Source organism: Chelmon rostratus, chromosome 7, assembly GCF_017976325.1.
Source record: "Chelmon rostratus isolate fCheRos1 chromosome 7, fCheRos1.pri, whole genome shotgun sequence".
Classification (NCBI taxonomy): Eukaryota; Metazoa; Chordata; class Actinopteri; order Chaetodontiformes; family Chaetodontidae; genus Chelmon; species Chelmon rostratus.
The window spans coordinates 19,977,704-19,991,052 of NC_055664.1; the positions used below are offsets into that span (position 1 = coordinate 19,977,704).

The window sequence follows — 13,349 nt, forward strand, 5'->3', positions numbered from 1 at the left end:
CTACACAACACTCAACAACTCATGAACAGAAATTGACTTCGACTCCTGTAGGGAACACTGGCGGCACAGATGGCATTTAGCTTCAGATTCGCTCTTGTCTAAATATTTCATCTCTCAACAAGCCAAATGAATCCTCTCCATTCTAATACATATATAATTTGACAACAAGCCCAGAGATATCCACTCTGTGTAAATACGATATGACTAAAATGAATATCCCTCCTTGCTGTACAATAAGTATGTGATGAATAATTGATGACCCCTAATCATAACTGAGAGGTAATAAGGATTTTTCCACCACACCAGATATATATATAAACCTCTCTGCAGCAGTCTGCAGCCGGCCGAAGGCACTGAGAGGAAGATCAAATGCCCAGATATGAGTTCATAACCATGTTTACCGCCTATAGATGGTTTAAAGTAAATAGAAAACATTTGACTCGCCTCATTTTAAAAACACACAATTCCACCGGCATCAACTAAATTAAACATTTAAGCTATTTTAAATCTGAACAAGCGTCTCTGAAATGAAAACTACCTTCAAACGTGCCTTCAGACGAGGCAACTGTTTTGTAAAAATGCACGTGAAACATAACATGAGCCTGGATTGCAGCTCCTGCAGATGTGAATGCACAGTTCAATCGCTGCACGCTGCTGCGAGCAAGCAGCTCAGGAGTACAGAGAGAGGTAGGATGCACCGCTCTCCTCCTGCTGCATGTGCCAGCCATGATTATCCCCCGGGATGTACTTCCCATACATGTCAGTAACATGCTTTAATGAGTACAGCGCACATTTATGTTTGAGAGCCCAACTACGTTTCGTTACACAAAGGAAGCGCCTCTCGACACCAGGACTTGTAGGGAAGTGGACAGGCCTCGAGCATGTGAGGCAAACTGGGGGAGGCTGTTATTCTACTGACCTGTCAGTTCTTCCTCCCCCTTCATCCATCTGATGGAGGCAGCTGGCTTGCTGCCCATGGCTGTGCAGGTGAGCTCCGTCTCGTTCCCCTCGCTGACCACATCCTCGCGGCTCTCGATGATTGGGCTGCCTGGTGGGACTGAACCGCAGCAACGATGGTCAGAAAGACACCAGCATGGCAACATTTATACACAAACACTTAATAATAGCACAGATAAATACATCGCCATAAGTGATGATTGAGCGGAATGTCTTTAGTCTAAATGTCACTTTTTAGGAAAATCCTGCACTGTGTGCTCGTGACACAGAATAGATCAATTAATAACTCACAGTTACTTCATGCATTCATCTATGTGGCACCAGAATATGAGGAATCCAGGTTACATAAAGCTTTTTTCAGGCCCTGTGTTTGATCAGCAGAACAGCACCTGTGCATCCTCACTTTCTGCAAATGAGTAAAAAGTGAATAATACAAGAATATAATTTGCTAATTAGTTTAGGCCTTTTTCCCAGTCTTTATTCAAGAGCGTGGTCTTTCAATTTGAGAGCATGACTCATCGATTTCACGTTCAGATTTTGTAATGCTTTCCCTCAAAACCCTGCCCTCCCACTCAAATAGCCCCTGCTTGAGCTTAGATTTGCTCTGCTTCTGCTCAGGCTGCATGCTCGCACTCAGATATGTTGTCTGGCTGCACGGCTTCAGCCCGTCTCCTCGCACTCGGCTGCCTGTGTGTCCGCCAGCGAAATGTCTGCTCTCAGGTTTCTCCACTGCGCTCCAGTTCTTTCTGCAATAACCCTGTCAAAATTCCCCAACCAATAGAATGCCAGGTGTGGTGCTGACTAATGAAATGATTCCTGCGTCATGGCGGGCGTGTCCACTTTCTTCTTAGAGCGCCTCCTGCAGGTAGTTACTCTTAAACCAGGTGCATCCACTCCCACCCTCCAAGGCTAGGATACGATCACACATGAGTTTAGCTTTGGTGAAATTTGCTACTTTGGCATTTGTGCATGTGCGACTGTACCTTTAATAAAGCTTCGAGGCAACCGTTGTTTTTAAATGTGCTATCATCAAACCTAAACATGGCTGTGGCTCACAGCCGTTGCTCACAGGGCGCTGATTGTCTGGACGAATACGCAGATGCTGCTGTAGCATCAGTTATATCAGAACTGTATTTCTTCATTGAAAGAAGAGCAAAGAACAGCACCGAAGGCGTTTTTCGACTGGCTTCGGCTGCGTCATGTGATTTATTGAACCAATCGGTCGAAGTTAGCTTGCGATAGACGTTGATAGACAGATGGTCCATCCAATCATCTGCCAAGTACTTTTTGAAAATGCCTGCCCTTTTCCAAGCAGTTTCCGTGGATGACTTCTGAGATGTTTCTGTGTAACAAACCATCTGGCGGGTCAGGTTAAAGTGACCAACAGACTACTGATCAAAACTCAAAGCCACTTAATCATTTCTTATAAGTAAGCTAAAGGAAGTCATCCAGGATACATCCAGTAATCCATGCATTAAATCATCATGAGTCATGCATTAGTTGTGCATTCCTTAAGCATGTTTTGTGCCCCTACACCCTGAAAAATATTTTCCAAACTTACATAAGTATAGTGATTACACCCTATAGTTACATGGATACACGAAAAATAGGATGGGTCCCTTGCCCCTCGCATTAGTCATCGCAGCAACTTGCTGAACTCCAGTTACTTGAAAGCAAAAAGTCAGCGGGGTGTTTATTTCAAGGACTCTTCAATGCAACCCTTGGTTCAGAAATACTGCAGCTAGGTTTCAATTGTACAACTAGAGTAATTACTTTAAAGTGCTTTTAATTCCTTTCAATCCCCCAGGATGTCTGCATGTATAATAAAGCTTAACTAGAGTAATTTCACTCCAAAGCATCAAAGTGTGGCACAGCTGACTCTCAATAGGGAATCGTTTGGAGCAGCCAAGTCAACATTCACCGGGATTCACAGAGTCAACACAGCTGCCAAAACCAACGTGGTCTGAGCCATCAGTTTCAGCATCTGCTCCTTTTCGTTATGCTGTGGAGCTCCGCGAGACCCTAATTGGCTGACATTTTGTTTCAGTAAAGATAAAAGGATCAAAGATTACTATTATTTCATATTCGCTATCTATAACAGAGCGAAATACAATAAAAGCGTGTGTGTGTGTGCATGTGTGAGGAGGGGTGTGACATGTGTGCGAGGTTCACACATGCACCCTCACACCTACCCAGGACAGTGATGTCTGCGTAGGCTTCCTGAGGAGGATCTGTGTAGAGCTGGCACACATAGCGTCCCTCATCGGAGAGTGACACATTGGACAGAGACACCCGCAGTTCGTTGTCAGAGAAATTCACCAGCTGGAACCGGCTGTCCTTCAGAGCTGTGGGGATACATGTGAGACAGAGACAGTGAGGATACAGAGTACAGGGACACAAACGTGAGACACGGAGGGGCGGGAAGGGGAGAGGGGCGAGAACGAGAGAGCGGATGGAGGAAGACAAAGGAGAGGAGGTGAGGAGAAAATGAGACGGAGACAGGAGGGGAGCAGAGGGGAGAGAGTGCTGCCCTTTCGCGGGCTCTCTCCTTAATTGAGTAAAAGAAAAGTGAGTTTCAAAATGATTCATACAAGTTGATTTATAAAGCAGCTTTACAGTCCACAGAGCACTCGCACAGACAGGAAAGTGTGAAGAGTGCTCATGAGGACTCCTAACAAGCTGGGAACTCTTAAAAAGGGCTGCTGCTGGTCATGGATGGATGCATCAAACTCACATATTCCAAAAAAATGAGAGGCATTCAAACATACATAATGAATTAAATCACAGCTCAGGCGCAGAGAGGGTGGGAAGCCTGAAACTCACAAATCAAGAGTAGCCAAGAATCTGTATACTAATGCAGGTATAGATTGACTTAATTTTCTTTTAATGTCGTCAAACTGGGTTAGCAATCTCCCTGAGAGTTTTTACTCTGCTTTTCATTTGGGTCAGCCCTCATCCCTGAGCACTCTTTTACATAAACAGCTCTGGTTGATTTGATTGGGAGCCCTTTTGATGTTTTGACCTGCCTTCTTTATCAAGTCCTCTCTGCATCTGTCAAGCTAACGAACTCTATTCAGGCCCTGTTTAAAGCGCGGGGAGTTTGTTATTCCCTTCAGGCTCTACACTTAGCATCGTGATCATTACCCAAGGTCTCGGGGCAGTGTCAACATGAAACCTCATCCCCCGATATAATTTGAGAGCTCTTTGGAAGTCTCTCCTCAAAGGGAAACAATGACACTGATGCACTTTGAGAGGCAAAGCACCTGCTAGGGAGGGAAACCCTTCACTTCTGAGACGCTGAATATAGTTTATATGAGGCAGTTTCATAACCAGCTGACTGCTTACATAAGACCACAGAGAGCGTACGGTATCCAGTATTTATTAGTCAATGTTTAGACATATTTTCACCACAATATGTCCACATATTAGGGCGACAACTATTATTAGATATTTTAATTAGAGATTAATCTGCTGATTATTTCCTCAGTTCATCAAATAAAATAGCCTCTCACAGTTTCTCAGGGCCCTAGCTGACATATTTAAACTTGTTTTGTCAGACCACCCGCCCAAAACCCACAGATTTTCAGTTTACTCTTATAAAAAACCAACAAAACCACTAAATATTCACATCCGAGAAGCTGAAGCCAGTTAATCTTTGGTGGTTTTTGCTTAAAAAACAGGAAGATGATTAATGGATCGATAAAACTGTGCTTGATTAATTTTCTCTAAGTCAAGTAGCTGATATGAGCTCGTAATGTGGTAATGCCCTCCTTTTCATTTTTACACTACACAGCAGATACAGTCACAGGACTATTCATGAAGTCTTGTCCTGTTTTTTTGGTGGTAACTTCGCTGCTTTGGCTCACTGTGTCACGGAGTGAGCGACTATCTGTGGGACGTAGCTGAGATTTAGCAGCTTAAAGCTGTATTCACACATGCACTGCTACCCTGAACTTTTCCAGACAAGCTGTACGTGTGAACACAAATGTCCGAGTCAGTTAAGCTGGACGTTCGGCTGCCCTGCCGATCCCCGAGTTCAAAGTCTGTGTAATGTCTGATGGAGCCCACGTGTGAATAGACCAGGTCGTTGTCTGGTCATTGCGTCACAGCGAGGGAGTGGACGTGTTGATGAGTGTAGCTGCTTCGCACATGTTTCTGCTCGCCTTTATGTTGCCTTCTTTTGTTGAAATTGCAGATACATCTAAATACATGTCGTGATGATCATTGACAAACAGTCATCTTTACAGACTGCTCCTGCACGCTCTAACTTCACTGAACCAAAAAAGGCAAAGTCCAGACCTGATCCCGATTCCAGAGTCCGGAGTTCATATGAAAAGAGAGCTTAAGATTTAAAAGTTTCCCTCAGGAGTTGGTGGAGACCAAAAACAGAGCTAAACAAGAGTGAATATTATCAGATGGCCAGAAACAGGTCTCCAGATGAATAATAATGTTGCTCTGTGTGGCTACTGGTTACCAACAAATTCTACTACTTTTTACTTTATTCACAAAGGTGCTTTTTGCAGTGACATTTTTAAAGCTCATATTGGGTTCAGCACTATGCAACTGTTAGAAATTTCAAACAGTTTTGGTTATATTACATGAGAGATTTCTGTATTTGCTTGCTGTCCTTGCTTTTCTTCCTGGTTTGACGAGCCGCGGGCTAGTTTCCGACTTCAAATGCAACCAAGTAAATGATTGGGACATGCGTGGCATGTGATGACAGTTATGGGGTTGTTTGTATGCATTGCAGCACCACTTGCAATCAAATTTGCTGACACAACGCAAACACAGCCATAAAGAAGCAGACTAGCTGAGGGTTAATCTTTAAATAACTAACATGTAAAGCTGTTTCTTATCCAAACTTTAACTTCGATGTTATAGATGTACATGATATAGGGAAACACTTCAGATGAGAAGACAGGTTTCCAGGTGCTTTTAAACCTACAGGGAGTACATATTTGATGCTAAAAGGAAAGTCTTTGGACAGGGGATCACTTTAAACATTAAACCTTTGCAACACAAAGCCAGACAACTCCTGTGGAAAGATGCAGCGAATAAATAATGGTGTGATGTTGCATCACCATCCATAGAGGTCCACCTGTGCTGATAAAAGCTCATCTTTCCCATTTCAGATGACAACTCTGCCAAATTGCATGTCATTTCACATATATCTGACAGAATAAATGGCTCATTGCAACAAGGCTGGCTCAGCCTCTAAACCTATGACATAATTCATCTTTATTTGTTGCAATAGAGATTTGTTTATTTGGCCTTCACTCGTACTGTAAAAGCTGTTATTATTTTGTTATTTGTGTGCGTGTCTGTGGCTGCCGCTTCGCTCGTAGCTGCTGCTCTTGTAGCTCCTCGTGTGTCTCTATGTCGCCGCTGTTTACTTCCTTGTATACAAAGATCTGCCACTGTGTCGAGCGGCCCCGTTGACAGGTAACAATGCCGCTGAGTGAGGGGGGGTCCCTGCAGAACCAGGAGTCCTTTAGGAGCAGAGCCTAGAATAGCGCTACCATGGGGTTCGCCAGACCCCATTACGAGGAGCACAACAAATACAGCCCTGTAGCACTTCAGCCACCTGTCTGAAATGCGACATATATTCAGATCTAATTGCAGATAAACAAAAACCTTTAGCGTTTTGTTGTTGACAATGGAGCTGCACTGACTAAAGCAGAGAAAATTAGGTGTTTAGAGGCCCATGTGGAGCAGATTAATAAAGAATGAGGAGAAAAAGGTTGTCTTAACATTGTGGAAAGATTTCCTTAACAGTTCAGAGCGGATTTAACAGCTAATTATTCATTGTTGCTCTTAAAATTTGACACGATCACAGTCTCTATGCACTCCTTGGTGTCAGAATAAATATTTTCAAGTTGTACAGCACAACATGACCTGCGCCGTATACGAATCCATTCTTCTCAGGCAGCTTTGGGTATTTTGTACAAATATGACGAAGATGTGTACTCAAACTCCCTTGATGCTCTTAGCAAGTGAGGAAATGGAACACGCGTCTCGCTACCTAGACTTGTGAAATAACAGCTGGGATGCAATATAGACTGAAATGAAGGGTGTTTCTCGTTCACCTTGAATCTTGGCTCAGATCCCAGATACAAACAAGTAAAAAAGCAGAGACAAAAACTCAGCTCCAAGTAGAAGTAGCCCATATGCTCATGCATAATCATAATGTTCAATACCCTAATCTAAGAGATTATCGTAAAATCGAACAGTGACAAGGACACAGAAGTATTCCCATTATGGTAGCACTGTGTATTATCTCATATTAATCTTGCTGCATTCTGCACTTAATGACTTTTGTAAAAGAGCCAAAAAGTCAAGGACAGATGGAATCACGTTCTCACCGACAATCTAACCTAAAGCTGGAGGTGGTTTTGTTGTGATATCTGTTACCTTCACTCGAATGTCAAAACATGAGAGATTCCTTTAGTACGGGATGCCCTGAAATGTGAAACTGAAACAAAAACACACTCCTCAGGGGAAAAAAAAAAAGCAGATGTAGCAGCTCTGCTTGTGCAACACAGTCTCACAGATGTAGTGAAATTAGAACAAACTCTGAAATGGAGAAAAGGCGCGGTGGATTGGAGGACATGAAGAACATGCTCTGCAAACCACCAATTGGATTTTAAACAGCAAATGAATTCTGGTCACACGTTTGGATCCGGTTTAGACAATTTAAGTGATTTTGGACCTGATTTTAGTAAGTAAAGCTTTGAAAATTTGAACGTACAGTAAAGAAACCCCAATTATTTTTGTTGCATTTTTGAAATTACGCATGCATAAATGTAGCACTGGTAGTAAAATAAATATTTAAACTGCAGTTAAAATTCTGTTTGAATTTTGTTAAAACTTGATTTTTTTGAAAGTGTGAAAGCGCTAATGCATATAGCCACAGCACGTTCAAGTTCAATGAGGAAGAGGTTTAATTCACGTTTCATATCTTTGCGGTGTCGCATCTTCTGAATTTTCCTTTTGTGGTGGGAAAACCATCATGTTTGCATACTTCATGCTCACTTCATGCGGCTGCATGGCTGACATTGCATTCGACACTTACGCCTCACGTCTTTGAAGTAGATGGTCTGTCTGTTGGGGTTGAGCAGCTGGATGACGGAGTCGTCGTTGTTCTTCACTCTGCAGCTGATGGTGGCCATTTCCCCCTCGATCACAGACACGTTGTCAGTCGCCAGGTTCTGACCTTCAACTTCCCGACACAGGCAGAAAATACAAACGGGAAAAATTACAATTCAGATGGAGACGGGGGAATTTACAGCCGATCAAATATTTATGCTTCATACAACAGGAACAGTATGTAAACACATGCGCAGTGTAAAGATATGTGAATAGGCCGCGTAGATTGTCTGTTTGCAGCCATGTCTAATCCTTTTAATATCAGAGCCATGTGCAATGTTTGTCACTATTGATCTCCCCCAGCTCAGAGTGGGCCCTGTGAGTCAGTGCCAGATGGGCTGTAAGCTCTGCTGCCCACGAAGGTAGGAAGAGAGGAGAGGGTATGAAGAAAAAGAGACAAAGAAAGAGTGTAAGAAAGTGGCAAGTAGTAGATATGGGCAGGGTGGAGGACGGGAGGAGGAGAGGGGGAGTTAAACAGAGAGAGAGAGAGGGAGACGAGCCGGGCTGGATGCTGTTTATGGCTGAGCTTTATCAGAGCCCTCCATCTGAGGTTCCATGTGACCAATGTGCGCTCAGTGTGCTCAGCTGTTCTGTTCTGTATCTCTAGGAATAAAAGTGCTGTAAGCATCTGAGTCACTCTCTGTACTCTGGCATTGTTGCCACAGACAGACCCTGGACCTTGTCATCGAAACTTACACCTCACATCAAAACCCCCACACAAAAAGCCTGGCTTTGTTTCGCACCCCCCTCCCCGTCTTCCAAGAGAAAGAGGAAGAGAATCAAAAGTCACCTTGTGCTATATTTATCCGGCAGGAGCCAAAAAAGCATAAGGGGTATGGAGAATACGTTTAAAAGCCTCAGATTCACACCAGCGGAGGAACAACACTCTCAGCCACGGCCCCAAGAAAACATCAAAAGCACATTTGCATGCCCGAGTTGTCAGACACCTCTATTGCATTCTGACATTTACAAAGTGGAGGAGAAAAAAACACCTGCATTTTCAGATAGTGATAATGGGAATAGACAGCCAAACTAACATGATTCAAAATGAACTCTGTGTATGCGGCAAGCAATAAGAAATTAACCTCCTGTGGAGAAAAAGCTCCTCAGACCTGTCTGATGCAATGAACTACCCATTTCATTCCACTCCGCTGCCAGGGATCAGGTTCAGGACAAAAGGACGGTAATAGGTAAAAACAGACACAGATTATGCCTGAAAAGTACACACTGCAGCTCATTATAGCTTGGTAATTAATCCAAGATAGCTTTTTAATGCAGTTTATATTTACTACTTGTTAATGTGCATTGACATAATTGAATTAAAGTGCACAGACATGAACCAAATTAAACAGGAGAGCAGATAGTGATGCTTCATGATTGTGGTTTAGCGTTTATGAGGCAGTACCCCCTAACAGCCACCAGGGGCAGACCAACAGTAAGAGCGTGAGTGTATGGACAAGGGAGTGCAGAGATAAATGCAGGTACACAATGACAATGTAATTGGAGAGGGAGGGCTGGGCTGAAGGGGCATTTTGCCCTTACAAACTAAACCCAGACAAGAAGGCAGACGCTGGATAATTCTGCAAAACCTCAGAATACGTCCAATGCCAACGTTTTTTGTTGCTTCCTACAAGACCTGTTGATGGCATCTAGAGTTTGGTTAAGGTTTGGGAAAGATTGTACAAATGGCTTGGTTAAAACACTAATCTATTTCTTGGGGATAGGATAGGATATAAAGTTTGTTAATAACATTACAATATAATGACATTTAGAGCTGCTTTGGACAGAGCCAGGCCAGCTGTTTCCCCCTGCTTCCACTCTTTGTGCCCAGATAAGCTAAGCTAACCAGCTGCTGGCTCAATGTGTTTACTGCACAGACTTGAAAGTGGCATGCTCTCATCGAACTCTCAGCAAAAAAAAACACCAATATGCATATTTCCTAAAATGTCCCATACTGATTTAAGCTGTGGTTAACCAAAATGCTTGGTTAACGTCAGAGAAACACCATGGTTATGTTTAATGAAAAACTGAATTGCAGGTCCAGTCACATGCATGCAAGCCAGCCACTACTCTGACTCCGCATATAGAGCACAATATTTCCTGAATTTGCAGGAAATATTGGCAATGAACGGAAAAATCAGGAAAGGCTCGTCCCGATAATCTGCTATCAGTTAGTGTTCTGTTCTTGTGGGCCTTACAGGGAGCGATGAGGACATGAACATCACAAGACCGTGTTTAATGAACACATTCAATAATGGCTTTTAATGCTTGTATTTATAAAAATAATTAATATTTTTTTCTCCTGAATCGCATCATTTCCTCTGAGCCCTGTATAGCAGCAACATGGCCCACTGGGTTGGGAACCACTGAATTAGTGAATGAATCAAGGAATGAGTGGAGTGAGCGATTAGCTTCCTCCTTGCTAAATGAAAAAAAAAAAAATAAGGAGACAGATAAGCATGAGCATCAAATCAAAATAATCTTCATGTGGAGAGTTGAAATGTGAAAGTCTGTAATGACATCAAGTGCGCTGGAGCTCCTCCGTACATGCACTAAGTGCTGCAGAAGACGAGGCGAAAGCAATGTGAAGTGTTTTGATGTCTATTTTATTTCATCGCTGTAAAAGTAATATATTTGGCAGTCAAAACAGCAACATAGAGCAGCCTCAAAGCAAGGTTATTCTGCTCCCAATCTGTTGGACTGAGAGAAAGGGAATGCAATAGATAAATTCTCCATAAGGTTTAGCCGCCCCAAGCAAGGTTGGTCCCCCTCCAATATCCCAGCCTAGGCTCATCTCCAATTCAAAACACACATAAATAACATCGCTGTGATTAGCAATCCCATCAAAGTGAAAACAGGCCACTTTGTGGAACATGGAAGGGTTTTGCAATTGGAGTAAACATTTTCAATTGCCTCAGCATCCTGGTCATGATTGGGTGCAAATGAGGAGAGGCAGTCATTAATTCTGGGTGGTGGGTGGGGATGGAGGGGGAGTGGGCAGAGGCATGGCACAGATGACTGGCTGATAAATTCATACTCATTCCAGCAGCTGTCTGGAAGAGTAAAGTGCCTGTATCTCTACACATGGCTGCCCTCCTGTTCCTGCATCACAACATACTGAATGAAACAGTCAGAGGGAAATACAGACCTTCAGAAGTCTGCGCGCTCTCTGAGGGGATGTACAATCTGGCATCAAGTGTCTGGCTCGGAGGCTCGGCTCATCAGCCGCACTCAAAATGCAAAACAGCACCTACCCCGACCAATTTGAACAAAAGTTGACGAAATCAAGAAATATTAGCAGACCGGCTCCTCCAGCAGAAGTTCAGAGACGGGCACCTTTGAATGAAGTTGGCTCTCTCTTTGAACTTTCCTCTCTTGTTTTCACATCAAAAGACATGAAAGGGGTAGCAAAAAGCAGGACAGCCAGCCCCCAATTCCTCTCCCTTGAGTCACCGCTGTCTGCAGCAGTCGTGTCCTTTCAAGGAACAACCAGGACTATAGACAGTCATTAACAATAAAAGTTTCTCCCTCTCCTTCTCTGATGCTGTCGTCTCACCGCCGCGCGTCTTCATCCTGCTCAGTCATTAAACCCTGATCCTCATGATGAAATGCTGTTTTAAGGATGTTCACACAAGTAAGACGGCTTCTGTCTCGGGGTGTAATTAGCTCAGTGCCATTTCTGCGAGAACCTGTGCATGGGAAGATTTCAAAAAATTTCATATCCACTAATTTGACCATCCTTTTTTTTCCCCCAAAGACAAGCTCACATTGAACCTCAGTGTAATCGTTTGTATAATGATGCTACAACACGACTTGAAAATCAGCCTGTTCGACACAGAAAGGTATGCGTCCTTTTTCCAATATAAATGAAATGATTGATACACGGTAACAATCGGGTACCACTTTCTAATCAGGCATCCTTTATGAAGGGTTTATATATCGTAACAAGCTTTAGTGATGGCTTTTTTTTAAATAGAGGTTTAAAAATCAGTTTTAAGCCTTGTTCACTTCTGTTGCAGGGCTCCATTAATTAACAACCATTTATTTCCAAGCAGAAAGGATGAGCACCAGCCAAATGTTTTTATTGATGACTTATAACTGATCTATAAAGCAACGGTAAACGGTTCATTAACCATTTATAAAGCATTAGCTACAACTCATAAACACATATTAGTAAGTGGTATCTGCCTCCCACAACTGTTCCCTTTTAGATGTTCAGAAGTATTCAGATCCTATACTTCTTTCAGAGTACTAATACCACACTGTGTAAATACTCTATTGCATGTAAAAATCCTGCATTTAAACCTCAAGTAAAAGTATGTAAGTAATATCAGCAAAATTACTTTTAAGTATTAAAAGTAAAGTAAAAATTAGATGTTTTTGGATTAATATTACCATTATATTTAAGTGCATGTTGTATTTTACTGCTGTAGATGTTTATGGTTGTTCTATTTATTTCATTTACTGTTTGGGTAGTTTAATCTACAGCAGTGCATCATATTCTGTGTTTGCAGCATTGCTATCCTGCAAAAACCACATATCTCTAAAAAATGCAAAACTTTCTAAAAAAGAATTTTCTGAACCCATAAAGGAACACTTAATCCTTCAGTTTATCACAAAAACGGACATTCAAAGTCACCAAATTTGAAGATACGTGGTTGATCTATTACCTCGAATTTGTACTTAAATAGAGTACTTGATCATATGTACTTTGTTACATTCCACCACTGCCCGTTTCAAGTTCACATTTATCAGATACAGAGGGAAGTACCTGACAAACTCCTCATGTAATAAAGTAAAAACATATTTGGGGAATATTTCAAAGTGCAAAAATCACAGTTTCAGTATTTTGGGCTTAGCAACAAGGAACAAGAAAGATGAGCATGTGTTTTAAAATTCATCATGTATTAGAAGAAGGTACCAACACAAGTAATGTGTTTTCTTTTCAATTTTGCCCCAGTTTGGTTTTAGAAATAACAGGTAAAATCAGAGAAGCACTTTCAGTAATTCACAGTAACCTCACATGATGTTAGGAAAGAAAAACACATAAAGAACTGAAGGGTTAGTACAAGAAAGGAGGAGACAGCCGCACTCATGTTCAGACAGTGTGTGTTGTAAACGATGTTTGATTTTACTGTTTACAGACATATTACAGTTATTAATGATTCCAAATAAGAATAATTGTGGAGACATTTTTTGCCATGTTGACATGGTCCACCAGTCGGTTCACCACTTTGGTCCAGAAT

At 42.3% G+C, this 13,349-nt stretch overlaps 1 protein-coding gene across 1 annotated transcript in view; it reads right to left on the minus strand.

Moving 5' to 3' along the window:
• The window catches only part of cadm1b (cell adhesion molecule 1b), a 133,429-nt gene that overhangs the window by 25,836 nt on the left and 94,244 nt on the right, over positions 1–13,349 (minus strand). The window contains exons 3-5 of the mRNA XM_041941063.1: positions 8,030–8,176; positions 3,150–3,302; positions 920–1,057 (exon numbers count right to left, since the gene is read on the minus strand). Of these exons, the coding sequence (XP_041796997.1) occupies positions 920–1,057; positions 3,150–3,302; positions 8,030–8,176 (438 nt within the window). The remainder of the gene's footprint in view (positions 1–919; positions 1,058–3,149; positions 3,303–8,029; positions 8,177–13,349) is intronic.